This window comes from Petromyzon marinus, chromosome 54, assembly GCF_048934315.1.
Source record: "Petromyzon marinus isolate PM22_M1 ecotype Great Lakes invasive population chromosome 54, UKy_Petmar_22M1.pri1.0, whole genome shotgun sequence".
NCBI lineage: Eukaryota > Metazoa > Chordata > Hyperoartia > Petromyzontiformes > Petromyzontidae > Petromyzon > Petromyzon marinus.
This window is the reverse complement of record NC_133720.1, coordinates 5,071,415-5,098,943: the sequence shown is the minus strand read 5'-3', so window position 1 is coordinate 5,098,943 and position 27,529 is coordinate 5,071,415. Positions and strand designations below refer to the sequence as shown.

Genomic DNA, 27,529 nt, shown 5'->3' with positions numbered 1-27,529 from the left:
CGTGCGTGTGTCCGTGCACGTGTCAGGACTCCTTTGTGTCGCTGTACGGCGCGCGCGGGGGCGGGCTGGCCCGGCGACGCCTTCACGGCGCCAACGACGACGAGCCGCTGGTGTGGCCCTCCCTGAAGACGGTCATCACGGGCCTGGCGGCCGTCGGGGCCTGCCTCACCGTCGGGGCCCTCTTCAATGTGCACAAGTGACGCGGGCCCGGCCTCGTGCCGTCCGCGCGGGCCTCGAGCCGCCACCATCGTCGGCGCCGGCTCCTCGAGCACCTCCACCATCGACCGCCTCCATCGCTTCAAGGACCTCCACCACCACCACCTTCAACTCCTGCTCAAGCACCACCACCGGCCACCTCAACCATCGCAAATCACCTGCTGAGCCACCCAAACCAACGTCTCAACCACCCAAAGGCACCTCCTCAACCACCTCCTCCTACCGCAACTGTTTCCACTGCAACCCGCCACCTTAACAACCGGTCACCTCAACCACCACGGCCACCACCGCCGCCGTATCCACATCCTCAACAACAGCCACCGATACCACCGGCCACGCTGACCGCTGCAACTCCCGCCACCGCTGCCGACGCCGCCGCTGCCCTCAAGGAACGGTAGCACCGACGTTTGGAGCCTGGCAGGCAGAACACCGATGGTGCATTTCGTTGGTTCGGCTCGGCAATGGGCGGCCAACCTTTAGGGTTGGGGGTTTTCTTTTTTCTGAGGAAGGAAAGGTTAAGAAAGAGCGAGTGTGAATTCGTGGGTAGGGTTAAGCGTTTAGCGATCGGTCGTCACGGCTTTTTTTAACATTAGACGTACGAGTTGGGGATGAGGCTTGCCGAGACGTTAGGCTTTGGTGATGGTGGGAGTTGGATACGTTGGGGGGGGGGGGGGGAGTGTTTAGAGCTAAGATTAGAGGTTAGAGGTCATTGCAGAAATAAGTTAGCAGTTGAGGGAGCTGCGATTCGTAAGCCATTGGCACGGAGCTCACGTTTGTCACGGGCATTACGGATAAAGTTTTAAGTGCCGCGGCTCGTGGGTGCTAGGGCCCCCCCCGGTGTAATTAACGCAAGGAATGGGGGGGGGGGGGGGTTAGGTGGGGGAGACGGAACGCTGCGTCGGGGCGAGGCGGTCGGGGGGGTTTGATTGGCGAGCGTTCGCCGTCAAAACGTTGGGGAGGGGGGTGCTCAATCAGCGACGGCACGACAGCGGTGAGATGACGCGGCCGTGCGGGCGGCCGTGCGGGCGGCCGTGCGGGCGCCCGCGTGCATTATCAGTATTCGGCGGCGAGCGCTCGGTCGGGGCCATGTTTATTTATTTATTTTGTTTTAATTATCTAAGAGATGTTCAAAGTAAAACGGGGTGGGGGGGTGGCGGGGGCGAGGGGGAAATTGAAATCGGTTTTAATTTTTTTTTTACGTGGCCACTCTTATCACATCTCTGCCGAGGTCAAAAAAAAAAAAGAATCCGGCGTGCTGCCTCGCCGCTCCCGCCCGCTCCCAGACCGGAGCCATCATCGCCGATGTCACCGGCACGGTGGGGGTGGGTGAGGGGGTGTTGGTTTACGGTGAGCGATTGCACCACAGAAAAGGGACATGGATAGGCCTGGGATGTCATTACCGGCAAGAGACGAAATTAAGCTTCTACGAAATTCTGGACTTGCCGCTTCGGTGCCCTTAAACAATGAATAGCAGCTTAATCCCGAGCAGTTGATGGGGTTTATTTGGAAGCCGCTTTGACAAAAGGGATCTGTTGGCATTTTGGTCAACTGGCCTTCCATAGGAAGTATCGGGGACTTAATGACGTAATGGAGTTGTTGAACAAGCAATAATCGACAAACCAAAACTCGACGCATTTGTCAACCAACGCTGTGGTGTAAATTATAAATAAAATCGGCAACGTTTCGGGCAATGACCCTTCTTCAGAGCGCCGGTTCCATTTGTTCTTCCGGCGCGTCAGTTGAAACGACAGTGCAGGTTTCTTAAAACCTTCCGTCTCTTGTCGACGAAGCGATCTAAACGGCAACAACTCCAGTTAGCTGATTAAGTAGCTGATTAAGTAGCTCGCGCGCGGTGGGGTAAAGAGTGTGGGCATTCCCAAGACATCCAGCCAGCGTGGAAGAGTAGGCCAAATGTCATTTTAGAGCCCTCCACCTCCTCCACCTCTTCCAGTTAAGGTCATTCTCTCCAGCGGCAGCGGCATGAGCGCGGGGCAGCTGTCGAGACTCGAGGGGGCTAGCTGTGAACCGCTAGCGCTGTTGGTCACGGGCGGCAGGCGCTAAGTGGCGTTGATGGGGCCACGTGACGCAAGGGGGCAGCAGCCACGCCGGTCTCTCCACATTGCCCGGCAATCGCGCAACTTTACTGTGGCGGCCCTCTCGAACTGCGGTCACACCGCACGTCCCAGTGGGTTGACCGATGCAGTTCCACCTTGATAACAATAATAATAATTAACGTCTCTCAACGGTGGGAGAAGGGGTCGCCTGGAGTGCGCGATGATTGCGATACGAAATAGTAGTTTTGAAAATGTAAGTTTTTTTTGTTGTTTTAAAAGATGACAAATGTGTTAATCGATGCCATTTGTAATGATCCACGCGCGCAGCGAGAGGGGAGAAAGCTGTCCACGTGCTGCCCAGTGACCCTCGCGGCCATCGACGTGTGGCTCCCTCCGGTGTTTAATGGCGCAAGCCCACCCGTGCATTGTCGAGCGGCTATTGAAGCTGGACGTTGGCGGGAGCTGACGGTGGTTTTTTTTTACCGTTGAGTTTTAGGACTTGACTCTTGTTGTGGTGGTTTTAAGCGTTTTGCTCTTTCTCAGCCAAGGGATTTTATTTTTTTCCCACGATGCACAAGCGTCAAAACCTGACGTCGCGAACTTTTCGCTAAAAGACCCCTCCCGTGTGCGGCCTTAACAGACGGGCACATGCTGTTAGCGAGTAGCGCTCTATGAAACGGACCAATCCACGTCAAACACAAACGATGTCGTTTCACCGTTATGGGATCCTGCCAGCGTCGAGTCCGTCGCGACAGCCGGAGACGAACGCCCGGGAGCTCTTTAAGGCCTCTCTGGATTTTCATATTTGTCATAATAATAACTTTGCCGCCGAAACCGGTGCTGGCGCTAACGCCGACGGGACGCGGTAGCAGCGCGCGCCGCTCGCCGCCCGTGCACCGCGCTCCCGAGACCTCCGTGAGAAGACGGGCCATGCCTCTGCCGCTGGTTTCGAGCTCCGGACCATCGACGGACACGTCCCCCGCTCGCGACGTCGGGCGTGGCGTCGAACCACACGGCCTGGAAGCCACCCACCGATCCACAGCGAGACGGCGGACCGAGCGGGCGGTCGCGCAATCGTGCGTGCGTGCGTCGCCCGGTTAATCCGCACGGAAGGCCGCAATCGCGAGCCGGTCATCGGGGTGACCACGCGGCACGCCGAGCACCCGCCATATTGCCGTCATGTCCCAGCGGCGTCACCTTCCAGCAAACGGCAGCGGTTCACGGCGGGTCTCACCATGGGCCCTCACGATGGGCCCTCACGATGGGTCCTCACGATGGGCCCTCACGACGGCTCTCACGATGGGCCCTCACGACGGCTCTCACGATGGGCCCTCACGACGGCTCTCACGATGGGCCCTCACGGTGGGCCTCACAGTGGCCCTCACGATGGGCCCTCATGGTGGCCCTCGACTCATGCCGTTGTGTTTCCCAGAGACATTAAATCCACTGAACTGCACAAACTAAGCGTGCGCGCTCCGTCAAAAAGAACGGCTGCTCTGAGGATTTTCCTCTCGGGTGAGAGAGAGGAGGGGGGGCGGGCAGTGGGGTTTGGGGAAGGCGGGGCGTCCCGTATTATGTCGCGACGGTGGACGACGTTGCTGACGCCTCCTCCTCCACCACCACCACCAAACCCTTGCCGGGGACTTTAACGGCGGCCAGTAACGATGAACCAGCAGGGAGTGGGGGGGGGCGTACTCGTGCGTGGATTGTCAAAAGCGTCGGTGTGACTCTCAAAATGATTTCGCCAGTACGTGTGGGCGCCACGTTCCCTCGCTCGTCCCCGCGAGGTGCACGGTGCCCCCCTTTTTTTTTGTTTTCTAAATGGGCCGGAGTGGGCTGTGCGTTTTTTTTTTTAAGACGTGTAAAAAGTTTAAAAAAAACAAAACAACAAAAATAACTAAAATCAAAATCGCTCTCCTCGGTGCGCGCCCACGGGATTTCACGTGGTGTGACGGGGGGTGTCGTGGGGGGGGGGGGGAAATATATAATGGGGTCGAGATCGTTTTGCAGCTTGCATAACCAATGCACGACGGAAGTTATTCCGTGCGAGCGCAGCGCCCGTGACGCAAAGCAAGCGCCGTGCCACACCTCGCGGAGTCCCGACTGCGAGGACAACGCGGAGAGGGGGAAGGGGTGCGCAGGTCCATGAAAAACTCCTGCTGGGCCCGGAGGAAGAGGGTTCACAAACGAGCGAAGCACTCTGAAAGCTCGCCGTCCCTCGTGTCATACGAGACGAAAGAAGCCTTTTTAAAAAAAAAAAATGTGCACGCCAGGGGGCGCGCGATGTTCGGCAACCGTGAACCCCCCACTTGGTTGTCAGACGGAACGGGGAATCGTTCACGTTGAATTGTCGTCGCAGAGAGGCAGCTAACGGAAGAAATGATCTATATTTAATGCGGTCAATGTGCAACAGTCTTCCCCCTTCCCTCCCCCCCCCTCTCTCTCTCTCCCGGAGCCAGTGGTGGAAATTCCACATTCCCATGGCGGGGGTGGGGGGGGGGGGTTGGAGAGTTTCTGTAGAAGGCGGCCAACTGTCGCGACTTTCCCCGCAAATGAGCACTGTAGTCGTTTGGGCGTGCGATGGTGTGCAGAGTCTGCCCCTCGGCCGGGATTTCAATTTCGCGACGTTCACCGCTTGTTAGTCTAGTCTTCGCGATGCCATGCTGAAATGCGAGGTGATGCATTATTTATTGTTGTACTGTCGTTTCGCCTCAATTCCTGTTGGGAATACTTTTTTGGCAAAATGTAATCGTTCAAAAAAAAAAAAACATGTTTACCAACGCAAACAACGACCTATGAAAACATTAGTGTACAAAATGTTACTTTGTACATAAAAAAATGTTATTTAACATCGCGGCAGCTATAAAACATGTAACTCTAAACAATGTCGTCTCTATATGCTATGCAGTATAACGTATATTTATGGTGAACGGAGGGGAACGAACGACAAGTGTGAAGAAAAAAAAATGAATCCAAGCGAGAAGGGGGCAACATTACTGCATCGGAGTGACATGGATACGTTGCGCATAGTGCGTTGTTTTGCTGGTAAAGTAAGGAGAGATATTATCCGCGAACGCGCGTGCCCTCACTCGGTCGGCAAATCTTTAACTCGGCGTCAGGAAAATAAAACCGCCCCCCCCCCGGCTCTCTCGAGCACCCACGCGGGTGGCGATGGCGGAGGGGGAGCGGGGGTCTCGTGCGAACGGAGCGAGCGTAGGCGGGAGTCTGCGCTTGAAAAACCAAAGGCGCGCCGATTCGCTCGCCACGACGCGCCTCCCGCTCGGCACGGTTGGCTACGTACGGCGCGAAAGAAGTTCTACGTGCGAACACCGCGAGTAGCACTGCGACAACGCGTCCTCCACCAACATCTCGCCAAGATTTTAATAATTCGTTGACATTCTCTCCCGCCACCCCCCGCCCCTTGAGCCAGACTCGGGATGTCTTCTTGCGATAGCCGACGGAGCACAACGGTTTGGGATTCCTGCTTCGGCGTGCCAAATAGCCAGCGTGGCGTGATGGGGGGGGGGGGGGCCGAAAACCACCCCACGGTTACCGTGAGGGCCCTGCAGCTCCGGCGTGCCTCGAATGCGCCGGTAGAGACGAAGGGGATCTTCGGGGAGTGGCTCGCCTCTTGGCGCCGGGGCTCATTTTTTTGAAAGCTCTCTCTCCCTCTGGCTCTCCCTTTCTCGCTCTCCGTTGCGTCGTGCTCTCGTGGTTTAAACGAGCGTTTATACTGTAACGGGTCTCCGGCCGGCTAAACCTAAAGTCCGGGATAGAGCGCGCGCTTCTGATTCTTTGCTCGCGTAACCGTGACAACAACGATGACGATGACAACAAGGAGGCTCGGGCTCGCACTCGCAGGCCATTGAGAAAGCGTTTGGGCAGTCGGCGTGACCTGGCGTACTCGCGCTCAGCGGTGTTTTAAAATTCGACGTCCAAGGCCGAGGCCGGCAATTGGAAATTCCACGTTCCCACAAGACCAGATTCGCTCCTGACCTCCCGCCTAGAGTAGGCGGTGCGTTTACCGCTGCCGCCCTTGCTCAGTCTCGCTGCTGCGTCCCACGAAGTCGTGTGCTGCACTTAATCGATCTCCCCCGGCATGAAATGATGGACCAAAATTAACTCGCGACCTTGCAACTGCCGAGGGGTCAAGTGCCCGTGCTGTATGCTTGTGCAACGTTTGCGGATTCGCTGTAAACCGTGCCTGATCCGTAACGAGCACAGGAGGCCCGAGTTCGTTGGCCGAATTACACGCTCAAGAATCATCAGAATCTTTGTTTTTTTTTTTCCCGGAGGAATCCGATGAGCTACGAAGCTCTTCTTTTTTTTTTTCCCCTTCACAGGTGTCCAGTAGTGGGCGGGGCCCGCTGGCAGTTCCGCCAAAATGCCGCCAAACGTTACGATCGCGGCAGCTCTTTGGGACATCCTCGGCCCGAAAATAGGCGGGCGAGTGGCAACCAAAAAACGCCGCGTGCGGGAGGACGAGGAAATGTTAATTATGTAAAAATTTAAACGATGTTACGGCTTTACTTGAATGAGGCATTGCTTGTCTCCCCCCCCCCCCCACCCCACTCTTTTGTCGTCGCACGCACGTGTAAGATTCCAAATATTTAAGTTATCTTTTTGTGTGGAGTTGTGTAATATTGTCTCGCTATCGTAATTGCTTTTGGGCTCAAATTTTGTGTTTTTGTACAGCGTGTGACGCTTCAGTGCTGGTATTATGCATTCTGGTGGTGGGGGGGGGGGGGGAGGTATTGTACAACAATATGTAAAGTGGCTTCTCAGGGACGCGGCTGAAGCTGTGCCTTTTTTTTTCTTTCGTATGGCGGCTGATTTAGATGCAGAGCAACAACCACGATTTCACAGTCATGTGGTCAAGCAAGATAACCGCGTCAGGAGTATATAGTGGGAGTGTATGGCTGTGCCGAGGCCTGTAGTCTGTTCGGCCACGGCAGAATTCCGTTCTACAGGTGGCAGAAAATAATCCGGGGGTGCCATGGTGGCGAGATGTTAACTCCCTCGCCTGGTATTCAGGAGGTTGAGATTGCATGTTCTCTCTCTCCCTGGTGGTCACGTGGATTTTTCTCTGGCTCCTCCGGGTTTTTTCCCCCCACATTTATGAGCAATGTGTTTCGAGTAATTTGGCTGCCATAAATGCCCACATGGTTATCAGCCACTAAGTTGAGCTATCAATTGTGGCCAGGTCGTTTCTGAAAAGTGACTATCTAGCTCAGTGGGCCTTACCTTTGTAAAATAATAGTTTGGTTTATTTAGTGATAGCAGTTTCTGTGTGATGACACACTTGTTCGATAAGGTTATCGCCTAGCTCGCTTTTACATCGCGATTTACAGACGTTGGTACGACTCCAATTTTGCCGCCTCCTGTGGTGGCACCGACCGAAGTTTTAAAAAAAAAAAGTCACTTGCGGCCCCCCCCCCCCATCCCCACCCCCCAGGCCCTCGCTTTCCCCGTGGGTGCTTTGCCGTCTGCCATCTGTAACATTCACGCTTCCCCTGGTCACACGGTGGGAGGCACTGGCAGCTCGCCCTGGGCTGCCACCAGGCCAAGCCCTAAGCACGTGGCCTCCCCGCGAGTTTCACGTTTCGAGCCGTGGTCCGGCGCACGAGGTTTGAACGGCCGCGTGCCCCCCCCTCCCCCCCCCCCCCGCCTCGCCCCCCACCGATTCCCTTTGCGAAAAGAACGTAACTTTGAACATTTTTCATATTTTTGTCGCTAACCGCTGCGGGTTTGTTGTGACCGCGTTGATTTCAAGCGCGGAGAGCAAAACAAACGGTGGAGGGGGGGGGGGGGGGGGCAGAACGCAGCAGCGGCATGGCGGGGAACAACGTACGTCCACGATCCGTGGCAACCAGCAACCTTCCCTCGAGCCGCTGGCGAGTTCCGTCCCCCGTGCACCGTCTAGAGACCCCCCACTATGAGTCTGACCCCCGTGTACCGTTTATAGACCCCCCCACTATGAGTCCGACCCCCGTGTACCGTCTAAAGACCCCCCACTATGAGTCTGTTCCCCGTGTACCGTTGATAGACCCCCCCCCACTATGAGCTCGACCCCCATGTACCGTCTAAAGACCCCCCCCACTATGAGCCCATCCCCCGTGTACCGTCTAAAGACCCCCCCACTATGAGTCCGTCGCCTGCAGTTAGAGGCTATGGGCGGGCTCTCGATACGTTCCTCTCTTATTGCTTAAATTCATAAATGGCCATGTCCAAGCCGCGTCTCTCCAAGGGACCTCGTTTGGGGAGGTTCCCCGCTACATTGGGGCACGTTTGGCCAGTCCCTATTGGACTTAAAATGTTTTGCGTGTGTTGAGAGAAACCAGAGCGCTCGGGGGGGGGGGGGGGGAAAGCCCCCCACCCCCTGGACCGGGTTCCGCGCGGAGAGGTTACGCGAACCCCTTGCGACCCGCCAACCCGGGTGGTACCAAATGGGCTGGCAGCAGGCAAGCTGCACCCTACCCGACATGCCGGTGGCCGTTGACATTAGTGCAGGAAGATTTAAATATATAGTGGCTCTGTTTAACAAAACAAAAAAATCTTGCCAAGCCCTTGCGAATGTAGCAATGTAGCAACTCCGTAGCTTGATTAAACAGAGCCTCGTCAATATGCCGGTCTTTGTTAATCCGCTGCTGGATGAAGGATGAAGGCCGCCCTACGGTGTGTCAGTTGGAGGTGGGAGGGGGGGGGGGGGTGTTGGTGTGACCATACTTCACCGTGCTGGTCAGTGCAGGTTGGTGATTCATTCTGGAGAGCGCCAATGGTGGTGGTGGTGGCGGCGGCGTGATTGAGCGCAACTGCGCTGTGGACAACGCGGCGACCCGAGTTCGATCCCTGGCCACTGCCAACGTCGGTGGTGGCGAGGTGGAACCTGAACCGCGCCTTGCCCACATGCGCTGACCAGCGTGGTGTGAGGTACGATGACACAGCCCCCTACGACGACCAGTATGATACGGGGGAGCAGCCTTAACCGGAGCAAGTGGATCGTCGAATTGCTGAAAACCCACAACTGCGTGGAATCCGTGTGTGCGAGAACTGCTGATATATACCTATCCGTACAGTGAATATTTGCAAATGACCGCGGTATTTGCTTGTTTTCGCTTGAGGCCCTAAAACCCATAGAGTTAATTAACAGAAACAAAAACAATCTTCTTACAGCAGTAAAGCTGATTGCCGGCAGGTGCGATGCCACAAGGGCTGTACGTGTGTAGTTTGCGCGGCGTGTCTGTCCCACCACTCTCCCCCATGTGAGGATTTTTCTCCGGATCCTCCGGATTTTCCCTCCGCATTGAGAATCAAGTTTTACGCGCTCAGAGCATTTGGCTGCCTTAAATTTCCACGGGACCTAAGGCCACTTCGTTGAGCTATCATTTGCGATAGCCAGGTCGCTGATACAAAAAGATCTGCAATTACTCAAAGGGGCCTTACCTGGTAAGATAAAATAAAAATAAAATATTTTAGCCTAGCAGTCCAGCACACGTGGGACCTAGCATGAGAGTGTGACCCCGTTGATCCGTCGCTGAACGCGAAGCCGCTGATCCGCGCCAGATGCCTAACCCGCTCTCCGCTGCAGCTGGGACAATCTCCCCGGCACGACCTCCCCGAGACGACTTCCCTCCCCGGCACGACCTCCCCGGCACGACCTCCCCGGCACGACCTCCCTGAGACGACCTCCCCGGCACGACCTCCCTCCCCGGCACGACCTCCCCGGCACGACCTCCCCAGCACGACCTCCCTCCCCCGGCACGACCTCCCCCGGCACGACCTCCCTGAGACGACCTCCCCGGCACGACCTCCCCGGCACGACCTCCCCCTGCCGCCTGGCACAGCAGCGGGGGCAGGCAGCCCGTGTGCCCGCTACTGACTGCTTCGGTCGGCGGAGGGTTTTCTAACGGCGAATCCGCGATGGTGACGCCCAGAGATACAAACGGCGACACCTGGGGAGTCTTGCCCCCCCCCCCCGCACCCCGCCAGTGCTGTTTCGATACGAGTTTGAAGCGTCGTTAATCGGAAGGGTGAAAATAAGAGAGATTTAAAGTGACTTCAGGAGTCGATCGGCAGGTCGCATGCGGTGGGGTAGAGTGCGGGTTACCGCCACCTCCTTTGGAGGCATCTAGCGAGCATGGTGTAGAGTTAGCTAAACATCTCCAAGAGCTCCCTGTGCGAAGAGAGATGTCGCTCGTGCGGCGAGCCTCGCGGTAAGGAGGAGGAGATTGTGAGTGGTGCAGAGTGACAGGAGCTGTGGTGCTGGGTGACAGGAGCTGTAGTGCAGGGTGACAGCAGCTGTGGTGCAGAGTGACAGGAGCTGTAGTGCAGGGTGACAGGAGCTGTAGTGCAGGGTGACAGTGGCTGTAGTGCAGGGTGACAGGAGCTGTAGTGCAGGGTGACAGGGGCTGTAGTGCAGGGTGACAGTGGCTGTAGTGCAGGGTGACAGGAGCTGTAGTGCAGGGTGACAGGGGCTGTAGTTCAGGGTGACAGGGGCTGTAGTGCAGGGTGACAGGAGCTGTGGTGCAGGGTGACAGGAGCTGTGGTGCAGGGTGACAGGGGCTGTGGTGCAGGGTGACAGAGGCTGTAGTGCAGGGTGACAGGAGCTGTAGTGCAGGGTGACAGGAGCTGTGGTGCAGGGTGACAGGAGTTGTAGTGCAGGGTGACAGGGGCTGTGGTGCAGGGTGACAGGAGCTGTGGTCCAGGGTGACAGGGGCTGTAGTGCAGGGTGACAGGTGCTGTGGTGCAGGGTGACAGGAGTTGTAGTGCAGGGTGACAGGAGTTGTAGTGCAGGGTGACAGGGGCTGTGGTGCAGGGTGACAGGAGCTGTCGTGCAGGGAGACAGGAGCTGTTGTGCAGAGTGACAGGGGTTGTAGTGCAGGGTGACAGGGGCTGTGGTGCAGGGTGACAGGAGCTGTGGTGCAGGGTGACAGGGGCTGTAGTGCAGGGTGACAGGAGCTGTAGTGCAGGGTGACAGGAGCTGTAGTGCAAGGTGAAGGGAGCTGTAGTGCAGGGTGACAGGAGCTGTGGTGCAGGGTGACGGGAGTTGTAGTGCAGGGTGACAGGGGCTGTGGTGCAGGGTGACAGAGGCTGTGGTGCAGGGTGACAGGAGTTGTAGTGCAGGGTGACAGGGGCTGTAGTGCAGGGTGACAGAGGCTGTGGTGCAGGGTGACAGAGGCTGTGGTGCAGGGTGACAGGAGCTGTAGTGCAGGGTGACAGGAGCTGTAGTGCAGAGTGACAGGGGTTGTAGTGCAGGGTGACAAGGGCTGTGGTGCAGGGTGACAGGGGCTGTGCAGGTCGCGGTGCGCTGTGAACCCGAGTTCGATTCCCGCTCACGGCCAACAGCCAGTTCACTGTTATCTGAATCGGCCCTGGGACTCCCCCTAGGTCGACTCGGCCTCAAATGAGTACCTGGTGCGGTGTGTGGTAAACATCGCCACTGGGGAGACAAAGGCGGCCGGGCGTGGTGCTGGCCACCCATCCCCTCGTGTGCCGTGCCGGCCTTCGTAGGTGCTCGCTAACAGCACTTGCCCCTACAGTCTGTTAAGGCTACACGGGGGATCATTGTTGTTGTCTTGTCCTATGAAGAAAGGCCAGCACGGCACGCGAGGGGGTGTAGTAGTAGTTGGCCAACACACAACGCCCGGCCGCCTTTGTCTCCCCAATGCTGATTTGTTACACACCACACCAAGTACTCGTGTGTGTGTGTGTGTTTTGTTTAAGGCCGAAACGACTTAGCGGAGGCCCAAGACCGCTTTTAAATAATCGTCGTTGGTGTTGAGCGTGGGCGGGAATCGAAACCTCGGGTCGCCGGGTTCGTCGTGCAAGTGGAGCGCGCTAACCACTGCGCCACCGCTCCCCGCAAGGACACACCACGACGACCAACTTCACACGAATTCGGAATTCCCATCGCGTTCGGACTCTCGGTGATCGTGCTCTTCGTTCTTGTTATTATTCTTGTCAGTCAACGACTAGGATGTCAATTGTAACTACCGTCGGTATTGCTGGCAGCTAAAGTGCATGTAAACACTTTACTTTTTGTTCTCTCTGTGGCAGGTTGTTATGTTTGTTGTGCAGTAACGTCTTCGTCTTGGAATGAGATCAAGGCAACGGGCCACGTAGGAAGGGGTTCTTTTCTTCTGCGCGTGGGAGAATATTGTGGTCTCAAAGTGAGATCGCGGATGGCTAGGAGATGTTGACTCCCTCGCCTGGTATGCAAGAGTTCGTGGGTTCGATCCCGACCCTGACGACCTGCTGTATATTTGTAGTTTGCGTCGTCCCCCCCCCCCCCCCCCCGTGATCGCATGGATTTTTGTCCGGTTATTCCCTCCACATTTAGAATCAACGTCACGCGTTTTTAGAGTTATTTGGCTGCGATGCATTTCCACGTGCTGAGCCACTTCGTTGACCTATCATTTGTGGACAGGTCGCTTCGGGGAAAAAAAAAAAACCATATACACAGTAGCTATCTAGCTTAGTTGGGGGCCTTACCTGGTAAAATAAAAAAAATAGTTTCAATTCATATCTGTGGTTTGGCAATGGCGTTGGGATTTAGCTCCCCGTATTGTGCGGATAACAAGACGCACGGCTCTCCCGTTTCTTGGGTGTGAAAGCAAAAGTTTTGCCTGGAGGGAGCTGTGTGTGTGTGCGCGCGTTGCGTGCCTGCTCTACTCAAAGGGGGGGGGGGGGGGTTATACAAATATGACGGGGTGGCCCTAAAGCTGAGCTTGTGGTCAGGAGGTTGTGAGCAATTCCAGCCGTCTCGAGAGTCGAATCGTGGGAACAGAACGCGGGTTTAATGACGTTTCGACTCGTAAAAAAAATAAAGACGTCAGCGGCCTCATGCCAGGACACGTCAGCCCCCGCCGCCGCCGCATCTCCAATTGGCTCCGTACGGTGCGAAAGAAGTTCAAACACACGTACCAGATGTGTGTGTGTACATCTTATTGGAACGACACCCACAATCTTCCCCGCTTACGATTGCGAAATTGTCTCTATTTAACGATGCTATCACCAGCGCAGACTGCTTGGTGATATATTTTTTTCATATTTCGCTTCCTTCCCTCCCACTGTTTGGAACCGACAACAGTAGATATATTTAATCATTTGTTAATTTATGAAATCGTATACATTAGGTATGATCACAATAATAAGTGAATTACTGCTCTATTTTAAAATGTACCGTCATGTTAAGGTTCACGTGATAATGAGCATTTACATCTGCGTGTGTATAAGCAGTTCTTGTAAGGCTTTCAATTTTTTTTTAGCATATGCAAATTGACAATACTGTATCTCTCGTGATAAACACCTTCGCCTGTATTGTATTTACACTGTTCATACAAACCAGTTGTACAGTTATCTTGCTGTAAGATTGTACTATCCTGTGTGACTACAGTAAACAATAAAAAGTGCGTGCTGCGTTTGTCATTTTTTTAAAACAAATTCTCATTTCCACTGCTGTACTGGTACACACCTTTCACACTGAATGAAGTCGGGCGCCAGTGGTGGCTACCGCTGCACGTGGCTACCTGCAGTGGTGCAGGCAGCAGCCCAGGGGTTGGTGGATCACACACACACATGTTATGAAACTTCCTTCAACCCGTGGAAGACGATTGGGAAGAGCCGGAGCCTGGCTTGCTCGAATGCAGTACGGCAAAAAAAAGTGAAGACTCCCACCTATATATTTAAAAAAAAACCTTTCTTTTGCCAAGTGAGGCCCACTGAGATACGTCGCTCTCTTTTCAGAAGCGACCTGGCTATCACAAATTATAGCTCAACGAGGTGGCTTAGAGCTTGGAAACCTATAGCAGCCACAAATACTCTTAACGCGTCTTGATTCTAAATGTGGAGGGGGAAAAACCGGAGGATCCGAAGAAAAATCCACACCACCGGGGAGAGAAACACACAAACTCCAAATATACAGCAGCAGGCGTCGGTAGGGATCGAACCCACGACCTCCTGCATACCAGGCGAGGGAGTTAACACCTCACCACCTGTTCTGTCTGTACAGAATCGTGCTGCCCTCTCACGTGCGATCTCTGCACGTTGCGACCAACCAAAAGTCCTTGGGATTTTTGCTCAATGGGTGTGCATCTCGAGTCTCACGTTCCTCCCAACTCAAGCAGATTAGTCAAACTCTTTGGTTCTATTCGGTAAAGTCACGTAGGTAAAAAATAAAACAAAAATCACGACGTTTCGGCCACAACACAAGCAGCCTTCATCAGGTGAAGGGACCAGACTGTCTCGAGGACAGCGCTGGAGTGAACACAGCCAAGCTCAGACCGCGACCTTTAAGCTGTGCGAGAGGAATCGAGGTGCCTTGACTAAGGAATTAGCATTAAAAAATTAGCATTTAATTGGCGGACTTGGCATGATGAAAGGTGAACATGTGCAGTTCGGCGAGGGGGGGGGGAGGTGTGAAAGGGAAGAAACGGGAAGCACGGAAGTTTGGGGTACCACTACTTGAAAAAAAATACTGTACCATTGAAAATTAGTTTAATGTTTGGTTCGATTAGAAATTGGAAAGCTGACTGACCAATAAGGTGAAAACTGCGTTCATAATAACTACAATGTAAGCTTTTCGGAGCTAAGTGATAACCGGACGAAATGTAATTTACACGCAAGAATACAGTGTACTACTTTAATCGTACCACAAATTAGGCTTGCCCAAGTCGTTGCGACGTCAAAAACTTTTTCGGAAATTAAATGGAAGTGCCCACTTGGAATGCCCATCACGAATTGAAGGCCGTCAGCATGACTTGTGCCGAGGATGAATTGGCTTTTCTTTGTACGTCTCAAAATGCAAAGTCACCACCGCAATACGACAACCGCACGTGCTTGTGGTGAACATGCAAGCTAACACGTTCTGATGTATGCATTATCCTTGAGAGACACCAGAGACGGCCTTCTTTATGGCCTAGTTTCACCAGTGTGAGACCAGATGACGCCACAAGGCGAGCAGTAACAACGCAACGTATCGGAGCATTTGTAGCCGAGTCGAGCACACTTGATGCCTTGCTAAAGGTATCTATAATTTGGTTTGAACATGTTGGCACCTGTTTGATTGCCAGAAAGGGTGAAACCTATTATTTTTCATTCTATGATACTGGCAAGAAACGTCTCGATATATCACCACCGCCATTTGTTTCGTTTCGGTGTAGTAAAAATCGGTAAATCTGGATAAAATTACTCCCACACTGTGGACAAGGAGAAACCCTCCCCCATCAGTGGACTTGACGGAAGGGCTGTACAACAAAATCGCGCACACCAACAAACAAAACACACGCAATCCAAGGCCATGAAAACGCCGCGTGGGGAAACACAAAGGAGACGCTTGGCCAGGAACCCCGCTAGGCGCTCGCACTCAACCAAGGAAACGGTCAACAAGAGGACTTCATTGTAAGGGCTATGCTTTATTCACAAATTCTTCCTTTAGATATTACATCTGTTAACGGTTCCCGATCTGAAGAGTGGGCAGAAGCGGACTTCGAGCCGATGGTTGTGTACCAATCATGAAGGGACGCACGCGCGCACACTGCAATGTGGTCACCCTGGCGCACAGGTGCAGTGTGTGCAGGATCGTCCCTGGGAGGGACCGACTTTTCCAGACCACTCCCCCCCACCCCCCCCCACCACGAGAGACACATTTGCCACGCTACCACTGCACACCACGAAATGCTTTTTTGCCAGCACAAGACGAGCGGAGTTGATAAATACACTGTCACCTTTCGGTTACACCAATTGTATGGCTGTTCCGTCGAGGAAAGCGTAGCAAGCGAGCTAAAAACAATATCGGCGTTAGCTTGACATGTACAGTATTAAACGTTTACAATTTGTCACCTTCGCCATAAGTCCAAAGCTAAATGAAATGAACTCGATAAATTGTGCCAAGGGCTAACTACAGGGGCAAATCATTCAAATATTTATATCCGGCAAATTCGCCAATTTAATGCCGCGGTTAACATGCAACCTGTAAGCTGTAGCCAGGAGTGCACAACCCTTTTTGGGAAAATGCAGCGGCATCACCCAATAGTCCGCGTGCTCATCACGGCGGTGGCGATCAGTGCACCACCACCCCGTGCGCGTTAACGAAAGTGAGCGAGCGTGAGCGCAGCTCCGTTTAAAGCGCAGCAAATGTTTTGTCTCCGTGGATGGTAGAGGGGGGGGGGGGGAGGCCTGGGGAGAAGAAACCCATCATCTCTCCGGCATGACGCAGGCCGCGTCCGCTTTTAGCAGTGGGTGGTGACAGATGGGGGATACCCGTACACGCACACTCGCACGCACGCACGCCGAGCTTGGCGAGCGGGTGGTGTTGGCGACGCCGTCGGCAATTCACTTCTTCCACTCGTTCTTCTCGTAGTCCCACTTGGAGGAGAAGCCCTCCACGGGGTTGACGCGCATGTCCAGCATCCTCTTGGTCGACATCGCAACCCACTCCTCGGACAGCGTGTGCGGCACCGGCCCAAACACTGCGGGGGAGGGGGAAGACAACGCACGTTTAATGTACCACAGCCGTCGTAACATCTCTGTGTGTATGCATGCAGAACTTAGGAATGGGTTTTTACCCTTTTAACTGGCACAAAAACTGACACCTTTATTCAAGGCATCATGTTTGCAATAACCACAACACAAGCAGTCAAAATGCAAAGAAAAAAGACAACTCTGATAATAATATGCACTGTCCTTGAATTTGATTGGTCCACATCCGAGACAGCTTTTCTTAGTCTCCATTGGCATCTTCTGCTCCAACACCAATGGAGACTAGGCTCTAAGAAAAGCTGTCTCGGGTGTGGACCAATCAAATTCAAGGACAGTGCATATTATTATTATCAGAATTGTCTTTTTTGTTTGCATTTTGACTGCTTGTGTTGTGGCTATTGCAAACACGATGCCTTGAATAAAGGTGTCAGTTTTTTGTGCCAGTTAAAAGGGTAAAACCTATTCCTATATCTTGTTTCTGGCAAAGGAGGTCTCATACATGTAGAACTTATTTCGCACCGAACTAAAATCGGCACAGACTAGCCGTGCCCAGGCTGCGCAGACAGCTCGCCATGGGGCGCGCCGCCGGGTTTGTTTGTACGCCGCACAAGCGGAGACCGTGCCGCCGACACGGAGTAATTGTCCAAAAGAATGTGTTTTTTTTTTGGGCGAGATCGAGTAAATATAAACGTGTCGTTAAACCCACCACCACCACCACCACCCAACACAGCCAATTATTAAGGTATGTCAAGTAAACAAAACGTGACGATTAGTTACTTCAGCACACCGGTGTGTTGGAGAGTAAACCAACAGCATTTGCAATTTGAGCACGACGTTTCTCTGGTAATTACAACCAGCTTCATCAGGCGATTTTGCCAGAATTATTAAAAATATTCGGTCGCGAACGTCTTCGTGTAAAATCGACGTAATAATTAGTCGAGGCGCGTGCAGCCGACGCGGCGTCGCCGCAGCGCACCGACTAACATCGTCACACGCAACGAACGAGTCGAGTCCCATAGCGGGTGACGCGGTGACGCAGTGTCCTCGGTTTACCAACCAACGTCAAATGCCACGAACGCATATTTAGCCCTGCCTTTGATCTGGCCCCAAGCCACAGTCACATGTCTCGTGAGGCCAGCATATTCCGGTTTGGTTCGGGCTCAGCTCGAATGTGCCAGTGGAATAGCGTGGGGGGAAGGGGGGGAGGTGTACATGTGACTTTCAGAACAGATTAATTGTCCAAGGGCCCAGAACAGATTTATCACTTTGTCACATCTTTAGGTTTGTTCCGGTCGATCCGGTTCAGTCCTCCCAGTGCTGGGCAGGACTCGAGCGCCGCCCGAGTGAGCGTGCCTACGTGCGGGTGCGTGAAGGTGCGTGAGGGTACGTGAGGGTGCGTGAGGGTGCGTGAGGGTACGTGAGGGTACGTGAGGGTACGTGAGGGTACGTGAGGGTACGTGCGAGCGCGTGAGGGCGCGTGAGGGTGCCGGGTGGGGGTCCTCACCGAAGTGGCGCTGCCAGATGATGAGCAGCCCCGTGAGTCCGAAGAAGAAGAAAACCGCTCCAAGCACGGTTTTCCACTCGTGCGAGGGCTGATCCATCTCCGCGTACGTCTTGTTGAACATGATGCGGTACACTGCATGCCGGGGGAGGGAGAGGTGGGGGGGGGGGGGGGCGAAGTGGAGGGGGGGGGGAACAACGTGGAGCTGCTTAAAGCCGGGAGCAGTCTGCAGCAAATCAGTCGCAGTGCTGGGTTGCATGCAACCGAGTCGCTTAACACCAAGACCTACGCGGCAACCTGTCGATGCCCGTGGTGGTCGCCCACCCGTAGATAAAAAGCCTGCTTAGCCCAACAACGTGTAATTTTTACATAGTCATTCGCGCTAGCAGTATCTCAAAAGTTTAACACGTAGGCTTCCGCGACCAATATCATCCATAATATAGGTTTTTTTGGGGAGATATCGCGTAAATATAAATGTGTCGTTAAATCCGCCACCACCCGACACAGCCAACTGGCAATAGATACCCATTATAATTCATATGCATTCATTAATCCCCCCACTTCACACGTGAAGGGCTCACAAGTGACGTCATCACATCGATCCCTCTATTTAAGGAACGAAACAGCAGGATTTCACCACAAATCTGGCTGTCGCCTGATGAAGCTAGTTGTATTTATTGGTGAAACGTCGTACTCGGATTGGACGTATTGTGGATTTGCTCTCCAACACACCGGTGTGCTGTACTAGTAATGAATTGCCATGTTCTGGTTACGTGACAAACTTGACTAATTGGCTGTGTCGGGTGGTGGCAGGATTAACGACACATTTATATTTACGCGATCTAACTAAAAAAAATTAAACACTATGGAGTATCTAAAAACTCGAACAATTTGCAAATCTTCGAGCGGAGGCGTAGGAGGACAAAGACGAGCCGGAGGGCATCGACAGCACCGGTGCCAACAATCACCGTCATTTTACAATAAGTGGGCGACAATTTTCCCGTGAATAATCCCGATTTACGAACGTAATATAACCGTGCAACACTGCTTAGCTTCCGAGACCTAACGAGATCGGGGGGGACATTCCGGGAGGTTTGGTCACAGGGATGGTACAATGTGCATACACGTTGGCGAGGTGTTGGGAAGGGCTCAAAACAAGGTCGGACTCGTGCACAAAATGCTTTCCACAAATGAACCACAATACCTTGCTGATCTCGTCAAGGGGAGCAGAAACCATGACCACGCAAACTCCGATCATCCCCGCAGCAGCGGCTTTTGGCTGACCCTCGAACAAAGACGGTCACCGCATCGCGCGCTTTCAGATGCGCTTCTGCGGCCGTCTGGAACGCTCTTCCTTAACGATTTTAGGAAGCCACTGTGGAGCTATGCACTTTTAATTCTAGATTGAAAACTCATTTCTGAAGAACTGCGTTTAGTGTTTAGCGTGTCATCCTTTCCCTGCACCTCTGATTAGCATGAATGGCTATGTACGGTGTGAAAGAAGTTCAACATATATATACACACACACACAAGTGACTATTGTTAGCAGGATAGGTTCCTGTGGCACTTTGTAAAGCAAGAGAAGCGAAGGTTCAATCAATTAATAAAGGTGGCCTTTTAGCCCTGTGCATATGGGCGACACATCGCTGTGCATGTGTATGCCAATTTGCGTAGGTGGCAGCAACACATTGTGTCTTCAAACTTGAACAGAGTATTCCCACGCGTGTAATGCATTGCCACGTAAAATCAGTGTGCGCGTCCCCTTGTGGACAAATTAGGTCCCCTATCCGGACAAGAAGAAAAAGGTGGCACAAAGAAGAAGACAACCTGATGATGCGGGCAGTGATGAGAAGGAACCAGGCACTCTTTGGACACGTGTGCAGTAGTAGGATGGACAACAACAGGAACATTTAAAGTGTGGTGGTGTTCGGGGAAAAAATGGAAGGAAGCGGAAAGAGAGGAAGACCTCACGGAGTAATGGCTTGACGACGACATGAGAGATTGGTTCCAGACAAGATGTGGCCACTACTTGAGCCATAGTGGCACAAGGCAGAGGAAAGTGGAAACAAATTACGAAATACCCCACTGGAACCTCCTTTGCCAGTAGCAAAATATGATAATTGTTTTTTTTTACCCTTTTATCTGGCAACAAAACTGACACCTTTTTTTTACAAGGAGTCATGTTTGTAAATGCTTACCCCAAGATCTCATACTCTGATGGTGCATTGTCTTTGAGTTGTGCGCCTTTTGGCGTCATCTGGTCCAACATCATGTGAGACTAGGCTCTAAGGAAAGCTGTCTCGGGTGTGGACCAATCAATTTCAAGGACAGTGCCAATACATTATCAGAGTTATGTTTTTTGTTTGCATTCCGACCGCAGGTATTGTGGTCAATGCAAACATGACTCCTTGTAAAAAAGGTGTCAGTTTTGTTGCCAGATAAAAGGGTAAAAAACCAATTATCAAATTACGAAATGTGTAGCAGACACCTACTATGGGCTATTGGTCCATAGATCGTGATGATGATCCGGACTAACCCCCCAAAGCACGGTAGCAACTTGATTTTCCCTCAACAACTACGATTGGCAATGTACGATGTGAAAGAGGTCCAACATACATGGGTGGTTCTAAGCTTGTTGATTCTGTTCCGCATGAGCAACGTCCTGAGGCGCGTTTAGGCCTCATGCAGCGATTCATTATTTATATTTTAGCTCAAACTTGTTTAACAATCTTTGAAACAGCGTATTCAACCAAACCATGCGTTAATTGTGTTTTAACCGACCGTTTGTGTTGCTTCATATAGTTTCCAAATTTTGCTAAACCCTGTTTGATTTAGTGTGATGTTCCATCTCTCTGTATCCCTTGGTATATCTGTGTTAATTCTCCATACTTAAGGTCTGTCTGCGATTATGTTTCCTCTACCTGATGATGATTGCTTGTGTTGCGATCGAAACGTCGTATGCTATTATATAATTTTATTTTTTATCATTTCTACGTGACTTTACCGAAAAAACCAAAGAGTATATTTTAGCTCTCGCTAAAAGCACGACAAAGAATAGCAGAGCGATGGAAAGCGAAACAGTCAAGCTATCTTACAGGAAAGAAGTCTCTGCCTCTGTCCTTTTAGCCATCACACTGTTATTTTAATGTTGTAACCATTTAGGCTAAGAGGTGGCTTAGCCCACGCTGGACCCGTCGCGGTGCAGAGGTAAACGTGAGGGATCGTGGGTAGAGGGTTGCAGCAATTAGGTGGCAGGGGCAGGCACTCAAAAGCCATGCAGCAATCTCCCAAACGTTACAAATAAAGACCAACACTAAACTTTCATTTTTTTAGGAAAGGCCCACCAAACTGTATAGCACTTTTTGAGACGTGACCTGGCCACAAATGATAGATCAACGAAGCGGCCTTATCACACGGAAATTCACAGCAGCCAAATACTCTAAACGCACGTTCATTCTAAATGTGGAGGGAAAAACGGGAGGACCCGGAGAAAAATCCACGCGACCACAGGGAGAGGGAGACACCGCAAACTCCAAATATTCAACAGGCGTCAGGGTCTGGATCGAACCCACAACCTCCTGGATACCGGGTGAGCGAGTTAACATCTCGGCACTGTTAAATGCTCTAAAAGGGGGATCTTTAGCTTTGTGTGTGTACGTGCATGTGGAGCGGAAGTATCGCGATTAGCGGACTGCACTGCGAAACCCGCTAACGGCTATTTCACACTTACGGCTAACATCAGTGACGATAATCTAAACTGGTCCTGGGGCTCCCATATGTCGACTCGGCCTCAAATGAGAACCTGGTGCGGTGTGAAACATCGCCACCTGGGGAGACAAAGGCGGCCGGGCGTGGTGTGCCGGCCACCCACCCTCTCGTGTGCCGTGCCGCCCTTCATAGATGCTACTCGCAAACAAGCAACTGCCCCAACGGTCTGTTCAGGCTATACGGGGGATCTCTGTCTTTGGGTGCGTGCGCCACTCACGCGCCAGCTTCTCGGCTTGGCTGAGCGCCGTCCAGGGTCCCTTCTCCTTCTCCTTGAGCGCGAGCTGATGCGACGCGAGGTCGCGCACGTAGGGGATGTCGGGCAGTGGCACGTCCGTGCGGTCCGTGTACTGGGGCAGGCTCCACTCCTCGGGCTTTGCAACCACCGCTGTGCACACCGTCAGCATCGTCGGCACCGTCAGCAACATCGAAACCATCGACACCGTCGGCATCGTCAGCACCATCAGGAGCATTGGCATCATCAGTACCATCAGCACCGTTAACACCATCAAGCAGCATCAGCAGGATCGGCACAATCGTCCCTACTCCGTGCTTTCACTTTGCACGAGTGTCAGCGCACGACACAACCGCAACGCCATTTTATCGTGCCGTTGACCGGATCGCCCAGGAGCAGGATTACGACTCGCAATCACTGCAAGTAGCAGAAGGTTTAGGTGTACAAGTGCGACGCAGGTGTGTGACAACTGCACATTACTTAAACTACTACGTATCTGAGAACCCTTCCTCCTCCCTCTGCTCCACGGAGGGCATCACGACTCCCCTGCTGGGAAAGTTCCAATTTGGGAAACAACCAATTAGCAGCACTCGATAAGCACTGCAGTTGGCGTCCCATGGATAGACTGGTCTCTGCCATGGGAATGTGGAATTTGTCACCAGCCGAGTTTCCCAAGGCGGTAAGCGCTGGCGAAAATCGCTCGTTTGTAACAGTGAGACATGTTGTCTTTTGACCCGAAATTTACTGCGCAGACCGTAACTAAACGCGGGCACATGCACGCAAAAACATTTCAAAGTTGCCCAAACGATTATTCCTCAAGGTATGCTTTACAGTAATATAATCTCTACACAGGGTCAAAAATAAAACTGTGTAACTAGAAATATAAAACGACACGTGACATCACATGTACACACACACACATACAAGCAAACAATCATTATTTATACATTGCAAGCCCTTAATGTTTGCCATTTACAATGTAAAACGCAAATGTCCAAAGGTGGAGGAAATGGTTGACTAGAATGGCACGCTAACCCAGAACACACGTTTCATAATTTGGTACGGAAAGACCACACCAAATTTAGCTTTTATGTTAAAAAATGAGTCGCGTTTTCAATTGCACAGATTCAGGTTTCAGGTGTTATTTTTTTGATCAGGTAAGAAGCCCGGAGACCAGGATGAGTCTCATTTGCAAGTGACCCCTGGGGTTCACTCGTGATTTGAGCACACCTGGAAGGTCAGACAGATTAATTCTTAAAAAAAGAAACGATAAGACAATTGTCATGTCCTTACACGTCGTGTTTTCAAGACGCTAAAATTGTTTTTACCGATTGTAGATGCCGCAGTAATGGAGACTGCAATGCGCAAAATGCAATGCCAAATGGAACACCGGATCCAGGCCAATGACGGACGGGAGTCACAGCCAAACCATAAGTTATTCTACACCTTCACCACTGAGAATCAACGGTAGGTGAAATGGATGGTCAAGGAAAACAAGGCTTCTGTAAAAAATACAAAAAAGTGTCGATTTTTGTCCCGATTGCTATATGCTCCATTGCTGTACTTTCCCTTGCTCGATTTGGTTTTCTCTCAATGGGTTGCGTGCGAGCTACACCCAGGTGCAGTGGGTGCGCTGTATGGTGCGTGTGTGTGAGCTGCACACAGGCGTAATGGGTGTTTGTGTGTGAGCTGCATCCGTGTGCAGTGGGTGCGTGTGCGCTGTATGGGTGCGTGTGTGTGCTGCACAGAGGTGCAATATGCTGTGGGTACCACTGCGACCGTGTCACCCATACCGTGGCCGTGCCGCGCCGCCGTGGTGGCGAGCGTCCTCCGTCCCATCAAACTCAGCATACGTGCGGCCAGCATCTGCAATGCACACGTTCACACACAAGACGCCCAATCCTTCATCGTCGTCATCACCGTCATCATCTACGACTTGACAATGTGCCTCACACGCAAGCAATCCACACCAAGTGCTTGCCACAAATGAACTACAATACCTCGCTGATCTCATCGAGGAGGATTGAACCCTCACGCAAACTCCGTTCATCCCTCACAGCTGCGCGTTTTGGCTGCCATTGAACAAAGACGGTCACCGCATCGCGCGCTTTGATTCGCTTCTGCAGCCGTCTGGAATGCTCTTCTTTCCAATATTAGGAAGCCACTGGAGCTATTCAGCAGACTGTTGATAAAAGACGGAATCGGCCTGGGAGAGGCCAACGATCAGATCAGATATCAGGTCGCTGACGTTAGCCGTGACTGGGAATTGAACTCGGGTATCGGCAGGTGCGTAAGCCCAGTGCACTAACCACAACTCCTATTCGCCACCAAGTGGTGGCGAATGGTAGTTTCACCACGGCGCTTGTGGCAGGCTGTGCGCACTTCAAGGCCCCTATTAAGTATCTAAGGCTCGCCGACAGGTCACGGGACAGACCCAGGTGCCATGGGTTGACGGACTGAGATGACTGGCACCATCTGTGCCCCCAAATGTGGCAACTAACCACAATGCCACTGCTTGCACACAACAGCACCCGGTCACGACGTGGCGATGACGTAACCACAGCCTGCACTTTGAGACCCAGGTGTTGAGGGGAAACTACATAACACAGCATTCAAAGAAAGTGCTGATAGCAAGCACCCATCAATGTGGGTACGGCATACGAGGGGGTGCGTGGCAAGTAGCACGCCCGGCCGCCTTTGTCTCCCTAGGCGCGATGTTTACACACCACATCAGATAGTAATTTGAGGCCAAGTCGACCTAGGGGAGGCCCAGGACCGGTTAAGCATATTCGTCACCGTTGTTGGCTGTGAGCGAGAATCGAACTTGGGTTGCCAGGTTCATAGCGCAGGGCGCTAACCGCTGCGCCACGACTCCCCACGATAATCTTAAAACACACACACACACACAGTGGACCGCACATACACACACGCAAAGCATCAGGAGACTTGCCTCGCCCACACACACACAGAGCGAGAGCAGGAAGAGAGAGAGCGAACGAGCGAGCGAGGCCCGGCCCACACGTGGCTCAAACGCCATGCGCGCCCTGCAGGCACGGCACGTACGCGCAGCAGCAGCAGCCAGCTCATCAAGGGCAGGCGCGGACAAGGGGACGCGGTCGCAGACAAGGGGACACGGCGCGGACTTTGAAGGTCGCCGCTTGCCGATGGCACACTCCACCCCTCCTCCCTCCCCCTCGAGGGCAGCCAGGCTGGCCCCGTCTCAAGCCACCGCCACCCGCCCCGGGGGAGGGGATCTCACTCATCCAGATGGCCCTCCGCAGTAAGGCACGGGCCATTGTGGCAGCCGGGGTATGACACGATAGGTCATGGGTTGCGCGATCTTCATGCAAAAAAAAACCTCCCCAGGTCGACCTTGCAAAAGATGTACTGCGGGTTATCATCGTTAATGTATTTCAATCCTACACTGCAATCTTACGGGCTAAATAAAGGTTCCCAACTCCTGATTGTTGGTCCTGGCGGCCTGTCAAGAGCTTGGGCGATGGCGCTTGAAATAGCCGCTCTCCGGTCACGGGAAAGAGCCGCTGGATGAGTAGCCTCCGTGCGCTGCCTGAAAATCCTGCAGTCGTAAGACACGGGGTGGTGCTTCCCGAAGGAACTTGTCGACTGCGCGCAACGAGGATGACCTCAAAAGCCAGGATAGTCAAAGGGAGATTGCGACGAATGCGCGTGGCGAGAGACACGAGCCCGAGACAAATCGGCGGAGGCGAGGACACGGCACGGGCCGGTCCTTGAATGCGGCACGTGTCGTGGGTCTAATGCGCGCAAACGCAGAAAAAAAAGGAGAGACGCACGCGGTCCACGTGGGTCATGGACCAGCGGCAGTAGGCGACACGTGGCGCCTGGAACCGCACGCGGCTATTGTTGAGACCGCTTCGTGATTGTTATTTATCTCATATTCAGCACGCAGTGCATTGCGTGTTTTGAAAAATTGATGAGCTGTTATCGAATTCGAAAAAAAAAGTCTTATTATTTTGGTAGCCCCCCCCCCTCCACCGCCACGATTTTGACGGTGGTCCTTGAAGGACGTTGCATACATGTCAACCCCTTATCAGTGCCCTACCTTATTACAAACAAAGTCAGATCTTATTGGTCACCCCGTGCCCCTTATAAAACTCAACGTTCTTCCTACAAAGTCCCATCACAAGGGAGAAACACAAACAAATACAAAATAAAAATTGTGTTGCCCCGTATTGAAACGGCTGTACGCCGTTTGGACCTGAAACTCAATTTCCCTGTCCAAGAACACGGGGTATAAACCGTATGGTTTGTACATGTATATAAGCGGTGTCGATTGCAAACGTTGACAAGCGACGTGAATGAACACAGATGTTTTCATGAGACGAAGAAAGAGCCACAACGGCCAGCAGCCACAGGACGAACGCGTTTCAATGGACAATGGCTCAAGCCAGATGGGTCAAGATTGTGAGTCTTGAATAATGCGTTAGTTCAGAAACGGGGGGGAGGGGGGGGGCGCCGAGATGGTTGGTTGGTGGTGATGGTGGTTGACGGTGGTTGGTGATTGACGGTGGTTGGTGGTGATGGTGGTTGGTGGTTGACGGTGGTTGGTGGTGACGGTGGTGATGGTGGTGACGGTGGTTGGTGGTGGTGATGGTGGTTGACGGTGGTTGGTGGTGATGGTGGTTGACGGTGGTTGGTGGTGATGGTGATGGTGGTTGACGGTGGTTGGTGGTGACGGTGGTTGACGGTGGTGGTTGGTGGTGACGGTGGTTGGTGGTGACGGTGGTTGACGGTGGTGGTGGTTGGTGGTGGTGATGGTGGTTGGTGGTGACGGTGGTTGGTGGTGGTGACGGTGGTTGGTGGTGACGGTGGTTGGTGGTGGTGATGGTGGTTGACGGTGGTTGGTGATGGTGGTTGATGGTGGTTGGTGATGGTGGTTGGTGGTGACGGTGGTTGGTGGTGATGGTGGTTGACGGTGGTTGACGGTGGTTGGTGGTGACGGTGGTTGGTGGTGACGGTGGTTGGTGGTGACGGTGGTTGGTGGTGGTGGTGGTGGTGATGATGGTGGTGACGGTGGTTGACGGTGGTTGGTGGTGATGGTGGTTGACGGTGGTTGGTGGTGGTGATGGTGGTGACGGTGGTTGGTGGTGGTGATGGTGGTGACGGTGGGGCGAGTAACAACGACGCACAACACCGTGGCGGTAAACGAGAGACGATCGGCGAGGGAGAGAGAGGAGAGTGGGGGAGAGTCCGTGAAGGTCGGGGAACGGTCGACTTTGCCCGGCAACTTCGTTGAATCGA

At 53.0% G+C, this 27,529-nt stretch overlaps 2 protein-coding genes across 4 annotated transcripts in view; one reads left to right on the top strand and one right to left on the bottom strand.

Annotated features, from left to right (window-relative positions):
- Positions 1-13,681, top strand: part of BCL2L2 (BCL2 like 2) — a 65,507-nt gene extending 51,826 nt beyond the window's left edge. Inside the window, exons 2-3 of one of the 2 annotated variants that reach the window (XR_012929607.1) lie at positions 27-9,200; positions 11,994-13,681. Coding sequence is in view for 1 of the 2 variants with exons in the window: in XM_032974643.2 (XP_032830534.1) it covers positions 27-200 (174 nt within the window). In the remaining variant the exon portion in view is untranslated. Of the gene's footprint in view, positions 1-26 lie in introns of both variants that reach the window. The other variant, XM_032974643.2, reaches the window with a different exon arrangement.
- Positions 13,682-15,662: 1,981 nt separating this feature from the next.
- Positions 15,663-27,529, bottom strand: part of COX4I1 (cytochrome c oxidase subunit 4I1) — a 293,476-nt gene continuing 281,609 nt past the window's right edge. Inside the window, exons 2-5 of one of the 2 annotated variants that reach the window (XM_076052103.1) lie at positions 24,043-24,117; positions 22,235-22,402; positions 18,253-18,384; positions 15,663-16,738 (exon numbers count right to left, since the gene is read on the bottom strand). In XM_076052103.1, the coding sequence (XP_075908218.1) occupies positions 16,602-16,738; positions 18,253-18,384; positions 22,235-22,402; positions 24,043-24,115 (510 nt within the window). In that variant the 5' untranslated portion in view covers positions 24,116-24,117 and the 3' untranslated portion in view covers positions 15,663-16,601. The remainder of the gene's footprint in view (positions 16,739-18,252; positions 18,385-22,234; positions 22,403-24,042; positions 24,118-27,529) is intronic. The other variant, XM_032974665.2, reaches the window with a different exon arrangement.